General features: G+C 44.1%; 1 protein-coding gene across 5 annotated transcripts in view; it reads right to left on the minus strand.

Moving 5' to 3' along the window:
• Positions 1–13240, minus strand: part of DNAH1 (dynein axonemal heavy chain 1) — a 75435-nt gene that overhangs the window by 54554 nt on the left and 7641 nt on the right. For 4 of the 5 annotated variants that reach the window (XM_082701614.1, XM_082701616.1, XM_082701615.1 and 1 more), the window contains exons 6-8: positions 13103–13235; positions 10423–10584; positions 9582–9834 (exon numbers count right to left, since the gene is read on the minus strand). In XM_082701614.1, coding sequence (XP_082557740.1) covers positions 9582–9834; positions 10423–10584; positions 13103–13235 — 548 coding nt within the window. Of the gene's footprint in view, positions 1–9581; positions 9835–10422; positions 10585–13102; positions 13236–13240 lie in introns of those variants that run through there. The other variant, XM_082701617.1, reaches the window with a different exon arrangement.

Below are 13240 nucleotides of genomic sequence, written 5' to 3' on the forward strand. Positions count from 1 at the left end.
TAGCATAGGTTTAATCTGTTCATTTCCTTACAAAAGCTCCTATGTCAAGGGAAACATAAATTTGTAAGCTGTTCTCTTGCTAATCCGTCTTTGTTACAGAGCCTCAGCCAAGAACCTAGAAGAGTATAAGGAAAGAGGATTGTTCTTTCCTCCCCTGCAAGATGATAGGAGAAACTTCAGGAAAAAAGTCTGATATACACAGTCAACTTAATTGTAGATTTAAGATTAAAACAAAGATGGGGCGCCAGCTGGTTCAGTCGGTGGAGTGCACAATTCTTGATATCAGGATTGTGAGTTCAAGCCCCATGTTGGGCATAGAGCATCCAATCAATAAATCACTAAAATTTATTTTTAAAAAATAAAAATAAAACAAAGAGAGGAGAATGAAGAATATTACATTAAAACAGTAAGGAGAAAAAAGCAACTAAAAATGGGAGGAGGGGGCGTCTGAGTGGCTCAGGAGGTTGAGCCACTGACTCTTGGTTTCGGCTCAGGTCATGATTTGGGTTGGGGGGTGGGCTCCTCGGATCAAGCCCCCGCAAAAGGCTCTGTGCTCAGCAGGGAGGCTGCTTCTCTCCCTCTTCCTGTTCTTTGGCCCCTCCCCCTGCTCGTGCTCTCTAAAATAATTAAATAAATCATTTTTTTTTTTACATGGGAGGAGAAAGGGATGAGGAAAGTAGAATAAAGTCAGGATTATTACAAAGGACATCAAAGGGAGTAGAAGGATAACTCTAAAAATGGACAAAGCAGATATTAACAGGTTAAATAAGAAAGCAGGGGACATGGGGCACTATAAAAGGCTTAACTACAAAAGAAACCTCTAAAATAGGGTACAAAACTGCCCAAATGCTGAAAGAAATTTTAAAAAGTGAGGGGTACCTGGCTGGCTCAGTTGGAAGATCATGGGACTCTTAATCTCAGGGTTGAGTTCCAGCCCCACGTTGGGGGGAGAGATTATTTAAAAATAAAATCTTTTTTAAAAAAACAAAGTAATGGAACACCTAGGTGGCTCAGCCATTAGGCATCTGCCTCCAAACTCAGGTCATGGTCCCAGGGTCCTGGGAGCAAGCCCTGCATCAGGATCCCTTGCTCCGTGGGGAGCCTGCTTCTCCCTCTCCCTCTGCCTGCTTCTCCCTCTGCTTGTGCTCTCTCTTTCTCTCTCTCTGCCAAATAAATAAATAAAATATTAAAAAATAATAATAAAGAAATTAAAAAGTCAAAGAGAAAAGAAACTACATCACATAAAGAAGGAAACAGAATTGAGATCAAACATAGCAGCTCTATCCATAAATACGAATGAGTTTAACTCACTTATTACAAGAAAAAGATTTTTAATTTGACTCATAAAGTAAGACCTGAGTATATGCTGATAAAAGAGGCCTCTCTAGGGGCGCCTGGGTGGCTCAGTGGGTTAAGCCGCTGCCTTCAGCTCAGGTCAGATCTCAGAGTCCTGGGATGGAGTCCCGCATCGGGCTCTCTGCTCAGCGGGGAGCCTGCTTCCCTCTCTCTCTCTCTGCCTGCCTCTCTGCCTACTTGTGATCTCTCTCTCTCTCTGTCAAATAAATAAATAAATAAATCTTAAAAAAAAAAAAAGAGGCCTCTCTAAAACAAATTAACTCAGAAAGGCTAAAAAATGGAGGGATGGGCAAAAATATATCAGGAAAATGGAAACAACAAAAGTCAGGTTACAATTCTGGCATCAAACAAAGTAAAATTCTGGTCAAAAAGACTTTGACCTGATCAAGAACACATTTTAATGCTAAAAGCTGCAATTAATAATGATAATATAACACACTCTTCTCTGTGGACAAAAATAAGTAAAGATATCTTAAAAGTAAATAACATAAAAAGATAGTTTTCTGGAATACATGTATATATAAAACTCTTATACCCTAACTATGGGGATATACCTCTTCTCATGTGCAAAACAGAACATTCAGCAAAAAACTGATTATATATTAGGTCACAGAGAAAACATCAGCAAGTTCTATAGAATAGAAATGTTATAAATAACATTCTCTGATCTCAATGTGATAAAAATAGCAATTATTAACAACAAATTTTAACAAGTCCTTCTCATATGCAAAACTGTAAAACCTGACATTAAACTATTCTTTAAAGAAATGAGAAATACAAATCAGATTTTTGGAATAAAAAAAAAGTGAAATACTACATATCAGAACCTGTGGACTATTTTTAAATAGGTTACCAGAAGAAAGTTCATTAGCCTTAAACATATTTATTAATAAGAATGTAAATAAGTGGGGGCGCCTGGGTGGCTCAGTGGGTTAAAGCCTCTGCCTTAACCTCAGGTCATGATCTTAGGGTCCTGGGATCGAGCCCCGCATCGGGCTCTCTGCTCAGCAGGGAGCTTGCTTCCCCCTCTCTCTCTGCCTGCCTCTCTTCCTACTTGGGATCTCTCTCTGTCAAATAAATAAATTTTTAAAAATCTTTTGAAAAAAGAATGTAAATAAATGAATTAAATCCTATATTACAAATTCCTATAAATAAAATATAAATTCCTATAAATATAACAAATATAAGCCAAAAGAAGGCACAAGAAGGGTAATAATAAAAAGTGGACTGGGTGGCTCAGTCAGTTAAGCATGTCAGTGTCACTTCAGCTCAGGTCATGATCTCAGGGTCCTGGGATCGAGCCCGGGTCATGCTCCACACTCAGCAGGGAGTCTGCTTGTCCCTCGGTCTTCTTCCATCTTACTCTCTCTCTCTCAAATAAATAAATAAAATCTTAAAAAGAAAAAGTAGAAATGAATGAGGTAGATGCAGAAAACAGTCAAATTAATAAATCCAACTTTTAAAAAACACAGCAAGCAAATTACTAAGTAACTTAATTAAGCAAAAAAAAAAAAAAAAAGGAAGAGAGTATGACTCTACAAAATAAGATGAGACATCAACATCGAAACAGAAAAAAAATTTTAGGGGTGCCTGGGTGGCTCAGTGGGTTAAAGCCTCTGCCTTCGGCTCAGGTCATGATCCCAGAGTCCTGGGATCAAGCCCGGCGTGGGGCTCTCTGCTCCACAGGGAGCCTGCTTCCTCCCCTCTCTCTCTCTGTCTGCCTCTCTGCCTACTTGTGATCTCTCTCTCTCTCTGTCAAATAAATAAAATTTTTTAAAAAGTTAAAAAAAAATTTTAAATCATGAGACCACCTATCAAAAGACTAGGCAAATATATTGTAAAACCTAGAAAACATGGATCATTTTTTAACAAAATATATATGACAAAATATATAAAAATATATAAAATATATATAATATAAATATAAAATTATAAAATATAAAAATATATATATTATATATATATATAACAAAATATATAAAAATTGACCCCCCAAATTGGAAATACAAAGCTTAACTGGACCAATTCCTGTAGAAATGAAGTTATAAAGGAACTATCCCCCCTAAAATCACCATGTCCACATGCTTTCAGAAGGGAATAACCAGATAACCTCAATACAATAAATATTGTTCCAGAGTACTGAAAAAATTAAGGAAAATACCAATATTCTTCTTATGAAGCAAGCATAATTTGCTTCAAACTTGATAATGACAGTACAAAAAAAATCTGTAATTTTATAAGCATTATTTATATCGATGCAAAAGTTCTAGGCAGCATACTAACCAACAGAACCCAATACCACGTTAAAAAAAAAATGATACACCATGGCCAGGTAGGATTTATTAAAGGAATCCAAGGTTGTTTCAATACTAGAAAATCAATTAATATAATACACCATGTTAATAGATCTAAGGAGGGGCGCCTGGGTGGCTCAGTGGGTTAATAAGCCTCAGGGTCTTGGGATCGAGCCCCACATCAGGCTCTCTGCTTGGCAGGGAGCCTGCTTCCCCCTCTCTCTCTGCCTGCCTCTCTGCCTGCTTGTGATCTCTCTCTCTGTCAAATAAACAAATAAAATCTTAAAAAAATATTTTTTAAATAAAATAAAAACAGATCTAAGGAGACAAATCATGATTATCTTCGTAAGTAGTTTAAAAGCCTGTGACAAATAAACACTTGAGAAAACAGAAGTTTCAATGGAAATGTTATTAAATAAAGTCCTAAAGCTAGCATTTTCTTAAGGGGGAAACTTACTAGAGGTACTTCCACTAATATTACAAACAAGGTGAGGATCCACCATCTCTACTACTGTTCAATATTGTACTGGAGGTATTAGAAAATGCAATTAGGCAAGAGAAAGTGATTAAAGGAATAAGAATTGGAAAAGAATAAGCAAAACTATCTCTATTTACAGGGACTGTATACTTAGAAAGCCCTGGAGAATCAATGATAAAACACATTCAAATAATTCAGTAAGGATTGTTTGTAATGGGATATAAAATTAGCATACACAAATCAGTAACAGTAATAGAGAAAATCCCATTTATAATAGTAACAAAGAAGACAAAATACTTAATATGCAAAACCTATGTGAGAAAAAGATAAAGCATTCTTAAAGACACAAAAGTAGTCTTGAACAAATGAATGAACATTCTTTGTTCTTGGATAGGACAGTTCAAGATCCTAAAGATATCAGCTGTACCTAAGTTAATTTAAAAATGTAATGCAGGGGCACCTGGGTGGCTCAGTGGGTTAAAGCCTCTGCCTTCACCTCAGGTCATAGTCTCAGGGTCCTGGGATCAAGCCCTACATTGGGCTCTCCGCTCAGCAGGGAGCCTGCTTCCTCCTCTCTCTCTGCCTGCCTCTCTCCCTACTTGTGATCTCTCTCTGTGTGTCAAATAAATAAATAAAATCTTTAAAAATAAATAAATAAAAATAAAAATATAATGCAGTTCCATTAAAAATACAAAGGGCTTTTGTTTTGTTTTGTTTTGTTGTTTTTTTTTTAAGAGAGAGATACTGCAAGCTTTGGGAGGGGCAGAGGGAGAGAGAGAGAATTCCAAGCAGGCCTCACTCTTAAAGTGGAGCTTGACTTGGGACTCGATCCCCCCTGAGCCAAAATCAAGAGGCAGATGTCCAATCAACTGAGCCACTCAGGCACCCCCAAAATACAAAGTGTTTTTAAGATAGAACTAGAGGACTTGACACAATGCTCATGGGGAAATAAGCATGCAAATTCCTATCAAAATTCTAGCAATGAGAAAATCCCAACAACACTTTTTGCCAAAATAGAAAAATCCATCCTAGAAGTCATTGGAATCTCAAGAGACCCAAATCACCAAAACAATCTTGAAAAAGAACAAAGTGGGAGGTCTCACACTTTCTGATTCCAGAGCTTAATGTAAAGCTGCAGTAATCAAAACAGTGTGGTACTGGCAGAAAGATATATAGACCAAAGGAAGGGAACAAAGAGTCCAGAAATAAACTCTCAAATATATATGGGTCAAACGATTTTCAACAAGGATGCCAAGACCATTCAATGGGGGAAAGAACAGTCTTTTCAACATACTGTGCTAGGAAAACTGCAGAAGAATATGCTGAAGAATAAAACTGGACCCTTAGCTAATCCCATTTACAAAAAATTAACTCAAAATGGACCAAAGACCTCATGTAAGAGTTAAAACTATAAAACTCTTAGAAAAGATGGGGAAAAGCTTCATGATAGTAGATTTGGAAATGATCTCCTAACTATGACACTGAAGGCACAGGCAACAAAGGAAAAAAATTAGAATTCATCAATGTGAAAAACCTGGTGTCCTAGTAATATAAAGGACACTATCAACAGAATAAAAGGGCAAACCAGGAGATGGGAGAAAGTACCACATAGCTGATGAGGGATTGATATCCTGAATATATAGAGAACTCATAAAACTCAACAACAAAGACCGAACAGCTGGATTCAAATATGGGCAAAGAATTTTAATAGACATTTCTCTAAAGAAGGACCTACTAATGGCCAATAAGCACAGGAAAAGATGTCAACATCACTAAGCATTAGTGAAGTGCAAATACAAACCACAATGAAATACCATGGCATGTCCATTAAGATGACTATGGTAAAGGAAACAATGAAAAGAAATGTTGGCGAGGATGTGAAGAAGTTAGAACCCCGGAGCCCCACCGATGGGAATATGCATTAGGGCGCCACCTAAGGCAGCTGGATGATGGCATCTCCAAAATTCCAAACAGGGCTTCACAGATGCCACTGACGCCACCGGAGCTGTCCTGTGCTACCCTACCATGATGTTCTTAGACATTTGCCATCAACATGAGCCTTTGGGCCATGTATCTTTCGAGCCATTTGCAAAGTTCTAAAGAGAGCCAAAAACTTTTCTGCTCTGAGCATAGAGTGAAAGAATTTGGTTATAAAGTTTCCCGCTGTCACAGAATTATTCTAGGGTTCATGTGCCAAGGCGATGGCTTCCCATGCCATAATGACACTGGCGGCAGGTCCAGCCAGAGGGAGAAATCTGATGATGGGAATTTCAGCCTGAAGCACATGGGTCCTGGCATCTTGTCCATGGCAAATGCAGGACCCAACACAAATGTTCCTAGTGTTTCATCTGCATGACAAGGCTGTGTTTGGGGGGCAAGCATGTGGTCTTTGGCCAGGTGAAAGAGGGCAGAGTACCATGGAAACCATTGGGTGCTTTGGGTCCAGGAATGGCAAGAGCAGTTCCCCGTTCACTGACTGTGGACAAACTCTAATAACTGTAATGTGTGTTTTATCTTAACCACCAGACGGTTCCTTCTCTCATCTGTTCATAATGGCCTACAATCTGTGCTTTCACTGTAGTTCTTTGGGTCCCATATTTTCCGTACCCCTCTCCAAGTCTAGATGGATTGCAAAGTTAAGTTTATGATTATGAAATAAAAACTAAACAGCAACAAATAAAATTACCATATGACCTAACAACTCTACTTCCAGGTGTGTGCCTGAAAGAATAGAAAGCGGGGACACGAAGAGAGATTTGTACACCCATGTTCACAGTAGCCAAAATATGGCCGCAGCCCAAGTGTCCATCCCCAGATGAGCAGATAAACAAGATGCGGTATGTGCACACAATGGGCTAGTACAAGGAAAAAGAGGAAGTAAACTCCCACTCCTGTTACAACAGGCACGAACCTAAAAGACATTATACTCAGTGAAATAAGCCAGACACTAAAGGAAAAGCCTGTATGATTGCCCTCATACTTCAAGGAGTCAAATTCACAGAGACACAGAGTAGAATGGTGGTTGCCCCAGGCTGGGGGGAAATGGGAGTGGGAAATTATTGTTTAATGAGTAGAGAGTTTCACAAAGTTCTGTGGATGGACAGTAGGGACGGTTGCACAACAGTGTGAAGTGCATTTAACTTCCCTAAGCTGTGCGCTTAAAAACAGTTAAAATAGTAAATTTTGGATCCATACCACACACTATACATCAAGACGGAACAAGGATATGAAACCATACAAGTACAGGAAGAAACCCTCAGTATGGAGAAGGGCCCTCAAACTATGACTCAAAACCCAGAGGTAATGGGAGAAATGATTAATAACATTATCTAGATAAATATTTTTAAAGTTTATTACAAACATTACCATAAGCAAAGTCAAACGACAACTGACAAACCAGGAGAAAAAAGTTACAACATGCATCACAGATGAAGGACCAGTATCCCTAATATATAAAGAACACTTAAAATCAGAGAGAGATAAAAAAGCTCAAGAGCCTGGCTGGGGAGGGGGGCGGTGGGATGGGCAAAAGACATGAATAGGAGAGTTTCAAAAATATATTAAACTTACCCTTAATTGTATGAAAAGATGGAAAAAATGTTTAGCCTCACTTATAACAGTTCAGTCTTACTTACCTTGCTCCCTTACTTATCTTCCAGACTGGCAAAAGATCACATAGCATGACAACACACCCTCGGCAAGGCTGTGGGGGAACGGGCATTCACACGCTGCTGCAAATGGCACAACCCCCACGGAAGGAAATTTGGGGATAGCTAACCAAACTATAGATGTGCCTATCTTTTGCCTTAGCAATCCTGCTTCTCGGCTACCTGAAAGCTACCCCTCCATCACTACGGACATAGAAGGCACAAGGTTATTCGCTGTAGCACTGTCTGATTGCAACATCCTGGAAATGACCTAAATGCCTATATGATAGAGAACGGTCGAATAAGCCACAGTAAGCAGGGTACATTCACACACTGGACTGCTGTGCAGCTGTGAAAAAAAAGGAAGGAAATCTCAATGAGTTCTCAAGGATTGATTTCCAGGACGTACTAGAAGTGAGAAAGGTAACATGCAAAAAGATACCCATAGCGCGCCGCTCTCCGAGTAGGAAGGAAGGCGGTCTAAGAATACATATGCGTCTGCTCATTTGTGCAGAAAGAAATACAGAATGGACATAGCAGAAGCTCATGACAGGGTGGAAAGTGGGAGATGTAGAGAGGATAGAATGAATGGGGATGGAGAGGGACCGATCTGAGGATATCTTAATGAATACTGTTTGTCAGCGAGAGAAACAGATATAAAGAAAACATCCACTAAATACATAAAACAAATGGACCACCCTGTATTTCATCAAATGAATATATCCCATTGAAGGCATGGGAAGAACTAAAGCAAATTAACTTCTGAATGCCCCCCCAGGGTGAGGAGAAAAAGAACACTACATGTGTATCAAGTTCTGCTTAGTAAGGTTTTTCTTCTAAAGAGTATGAATTAGCAATTTGAAACTACTTTCTGTGCATTCTGGGACTGAACAAATATACTAGGAACAACGAATGGGAGCTGGTTTTCTTCTGCGGAGAGAAGTAACAAGTGAGAATGAGAATTAGGGGCAGTTTTAAGGTATCGCTATAGAACCCATGGTTTTTAACAGATAAATCAATAGACAGAAATAGACATGGGTGTGTGTGGAGGTTATACATAATAACAATGTAATATAATGTCATAATATATATATGCCCCAGATTTGTCTGGTCTAAGAACCTGAAAGCAATGATTTTCCAGTAGCAATGGGAGAATATCTAGTACCCAGATCTTGGCTTGTACATATCATTCCCCACTGAAAAGAACCAGGGCTCCTTGGAGAAATAGCTGATTTCAAGGCTAGGGTCTGGAGAAGGACAAGATGAGCCCAAAACTTCTTGCTGTGCCCAAAAGTATAGACATGCTCGAAGACCAATAGGAACATATCAGAAGGACACAGAAATGAGCTTGAAGAGGTTCCCTCTGGCCCAATCTGGGGCTATTTGGGCATCAAAATATAAAATAGTAGCAACAGGGGATGCCTGGGTGGCTCAGTGGGTTAAAGCCTCTGCCTTCAGCTCAGGTCATGATCTCAGGGCCCTGGGATCAAGCCCCACATCGGGCTCTTTGCTCAGCAGGGAGCCTGCTCCCCACCCCCTGCCTGCCTGTCTGCCTACTTGTGATCTCTGTCTATAAATAAATAAATAAAATCTTAAAAAAAAAAGTAGCAACAGATTATAACCCTTCAAATAAAATAAGAATTCCTGGGTCTGTATTGATAATGAGAGATCTGGAGATGAACAAGACACCAGTTAGAGCCCAAAAGTCCACAGCACAGTGGGAGAGATGGCCCACAGATGAGCTTCAGGAGGAAGTGATGTTCGAGGATGGGGGTAGGGGTGGGGAAGGGTCTGGTGGGGACTCACGAGGGCCCTTTGCGCATCCGGGGTGTGCTCATGGCCCACTGCTTGATCTTGCTCAGGCTCTGCTCACTGATGAGCTGGTGGCCCTCGGAGGGCATGCAGTCTATGTACAGATTGTACAGCAGCAGAGCCTCTGTGTTCTTGCGCAGGGCATTGGCCTGGACCACGCGCTGTGTGAACATGTGTGGGTCCTCAGCGCAGAAGAGCAGCTGGATCCGGGGCACCCAGTACTGGCATGTGAGGAGGGGGGGCCTTCCTGGGGCCAGGGGAGGAGAAGGGGACACAGAACACAATCAGACTCTCTGGGTTGCAACACTAGGCTCCAGCCTGGCTCTGTGATTGAGGCGTGGTGGCCCTGAGCAAGTGGTCTCCCCTTTCTGACACACTGTCACATCTGTAGAATGGGCACACTCCGTGGGCCGGCCTGCCTCACAGTTTGCCATGGTTGGATGTGAAAGTGCTCTGTCATCTGCAAAGAGCTGTGCACAGACGAAGAGTCCCCTGGGGTGGCTGCCCATGTCCCCATCCATCACTGCCACACGGTGCGGGAGCAGGGGGTGGCGCAAACATCACTGATCGATGGGCCTCAGACGCCTTCTTGGCAGTGTGTTGGGAATGGTCCTGTCAGCGGCTCAGAGTGGGCCCATCAGATAATGGCAATCTGCCCTTCCTGGGGTCTCTGAGTGATGAGTCCTGGGGTTTTCACAGGTCAGGGGACAGACAGCCGCAGGACACACAGAGCAAGGGAGAATTCGGCCTGATGGGGCTCTGTTGGGGGGTGGGGGTTGGCCTCAGTCCCGGGCCTATGTGGGGGGTCTGCAAGGGGCGGGCAGAGAGCTCCCACCTTCAGCGGTGACCCCTCCGTTCAGGATGGGCTTCCCGCTCTCATCTCGCACCAAGCCGTTCTGGTCTGTCTTGTGCACCAGGTACAGCTTCTTCTCCTTGTCATAATCCAGGACGCCGACACTGCACCATTCATACTTGAGCTTCGGACTCTTGGGGTCCTCTGAAACAGGAGGCGAATCTGCCAGTGCTCTCTGCCGCAGGGTTGGCAGGAGCCTCTGAGTGTGGGCAGCAGGTGCTGGGAATGAGTCTCAGTGGCTACTAGTCTGGCCTCCCTCCCTGTAGGATGGACCGCCTCTAGCTCCAGCAAAGCAAGGCCCCTGCTTCCCCAAGCTGAGCGGGCCTCTGGGGGACCCCTGGTGAGAAGGAGCCAGAAGGACCAGGCTTCTCTGTCCTTGTGCTCTGTATGACCCCTTCATGGCCGATAGAGACAGGCCAGTGGGGCTGGGACGCGAGGCAAGAGAGCCCCAGGCACAGAGAGACCTGTTGAGGATGTAGCTGTAAAACTCCTCGAGTCTGAACTGGACCCCTTCAAGGTGACCAAAGCCAGAGTGAACCCCTTTCTGTGGGCTGCACATGGTAGTTGAGCCCCTAGGCCCCTCATATCAGGATAGGTCAGGGCAAAGTAGATGATGACCGCCCAGCAGTGGCCCCAAGTGGGCTTCATGGTCTGTTGGTCAGGATGGGCTTCCTGCCCACTTCCTCGGCTGAAAGCCTTTGCCCTATTCTTCAGCTCATCTCCTGCCACTACCAGCCCTACACATTTCTCTCCAGCCATACTGCAGGTCAGGCTGTTCCTGTGACTTTGGAGCTTACTCCTGCCTGGGGGCCCTTGCACTTGCTATCATCTCTGCCTGGAATAGTCTTGGCTCAGGTCACCTTATTGCTGGCTTGTTCCTTGCTCAAATGGCTTCTCCTTGGAGAAACCATCTCTGTGTACAAGAGCACCTTTGCCCTGGGAACTCTCTGACCTGATACCCTGTTTGTGTCCCTCACAGAGTCTAAAGCCACACCACGTATGCATCCTATCCTGGTGCTGGTTGGCCTCCTCACATTAGAGGCAGCTCCCCAAGGGCAGGTGTGACCTTATCTGTGTTGGTCACAGCTGTGTCTCTGTACCTAGAACGGAAACTGGAATATAGTAGGTGCTCCGTATACTTTTGTGGAAGGAAGACGCACGTGGCCCGGTGCCTAGCAGAAGTGCCTTAAAATAAACTGATGGGTTCTACACACTGGGTTGACGAAAAACGGCTGGAATTCTAGTTGAAGCTGGAAAGATGGGTAAAGGAGCTTGCTGTGGTAAACTCGCTGGCTTTGCTTGTTTTGCTTTTCCCATCGCTCCCCTTCCTATATGCTTCTTTTTTGAAGAGGCTGACCTGTCTTGGCTCAGCTTAGAGAAAAAGATGTCACAAGAAACCCCAGGCAGAACACAAGAGGTCTCTAGCAGAATCGCTTCCTGCCAGCCCCTCCTCCCACCGGCGGGGCTGCCTTTGGCTGAGCTTGGGCGAAGGGGTGTGGCCTGTGTGTAGGAGGGGCGGGCAGAAACACTTCGAGGAGGCTGGTACTCAGTGCATTTAAGGTTAATGCAGCCCCACACCTTCTGGCTTTATCACCAGAAATTGGAGATCTGGGAACAATTGAGTTAAATTATTTTTGTAATTAAGTCCAAAGTAAAGGGAACATTCCTGGGTTTCTTGTCTAGTTCAGAGAAATTGATTCTAGCATTAACATGTTTTTAAATCGAAACATAAATTTATAGCTTGCTCAATGGACTTGCTGGTGGGGGGACCCCTGGAAGCTGAGCAGTCTTAAAACCAGCCAGCATGGCTCTCAGTCCTGGGGGCAGCCCACCAGAGCCCTACTCCCCACCCCAAAGCAGTGTGTCTGCCAACGGGTGCAGGGAGCAGAGATGGCCCTCAGCCCTGCAGAGGGGGACAGCTACCGCCAACATCCCGCCTCCTAACCTGGATCTTCCTGGGATGCCCACACGGAGACCAGCCACGCAGGTCAGGTGGCAGCCAAGGACCACCACCCCCCCACACCCCCCGCCACTTGTTCCCTCCAGCAGCAAACACAGCCGCAGACGCAGACAAGGCAGAGATCTGCATGGACACATGTGTGGGGGTGTGGTAGTGGCAGAAGTATGAGTGTGTGCCGTGAAAACGGGTATGTGAGCGTGGGGGGCTGGCGTGTGAGGACGACGCTGGGGGCTTGTGAATGAGTGTTTGCAAGCAGACGGGTGAGCATGAGGGAGTGTGCTGTCCACCCTGTGGTGAGAGCGGAGAGGCCACAGGGACAGCTGGAGCTATGGTGATTTCTGGGTGGCAGGATGGAAAGTCTTCACGTGTGCCCCTTATGCACATTTGAACGTTTCCAACAAGACTGCGTATTTTTTTTTTTATCACCAGTAAATCAAAGATTTAAAAAAAAAATACTAGACACCATCCAGCTGTCCCTTCCCCAGCCCTCCCACGATGTCATCCTTGGTCCTTCTATTTCATGCCTCTGTATGGCCTGCCCCTTAGTCTGCATCCCAGCTGGGAGGCCTCAAAGTGGGTGGGCTCTCACCTCCCATGGCCCCCAGCCCCCAGGGCAGCCCAGGAGTCCATGGCCGGACTGCTGCCCGTCAGGGATGCTGGAGACTGGGAGCCTTCCCTCCCAGCCCCACCAGCCCTGCTCACCGTGCCCCAGGATGTCATCAGTGGGCAGGAGGGCTTTTCCAGGGACGGGTTTCCTGACCTGAGACCCCGGCTCCAAGCCCATGTTGATCCACTCGCTGGGAGTGCGGCAATCAAACTCTTCATTGTCAAACACCTGGA

Source organism: Mustela nivalis, assembly GCF_964662115.1.
Source record: "Mustela nivalis genome assembly, chromosome: 1".
NCBI classification, from domain to species: domain Eukaryota; kingdom Metazoa; phylum Chordata; class Mammalia; order Carnivora; family Mustelidae; genus Mustela; species Mustela nivalis.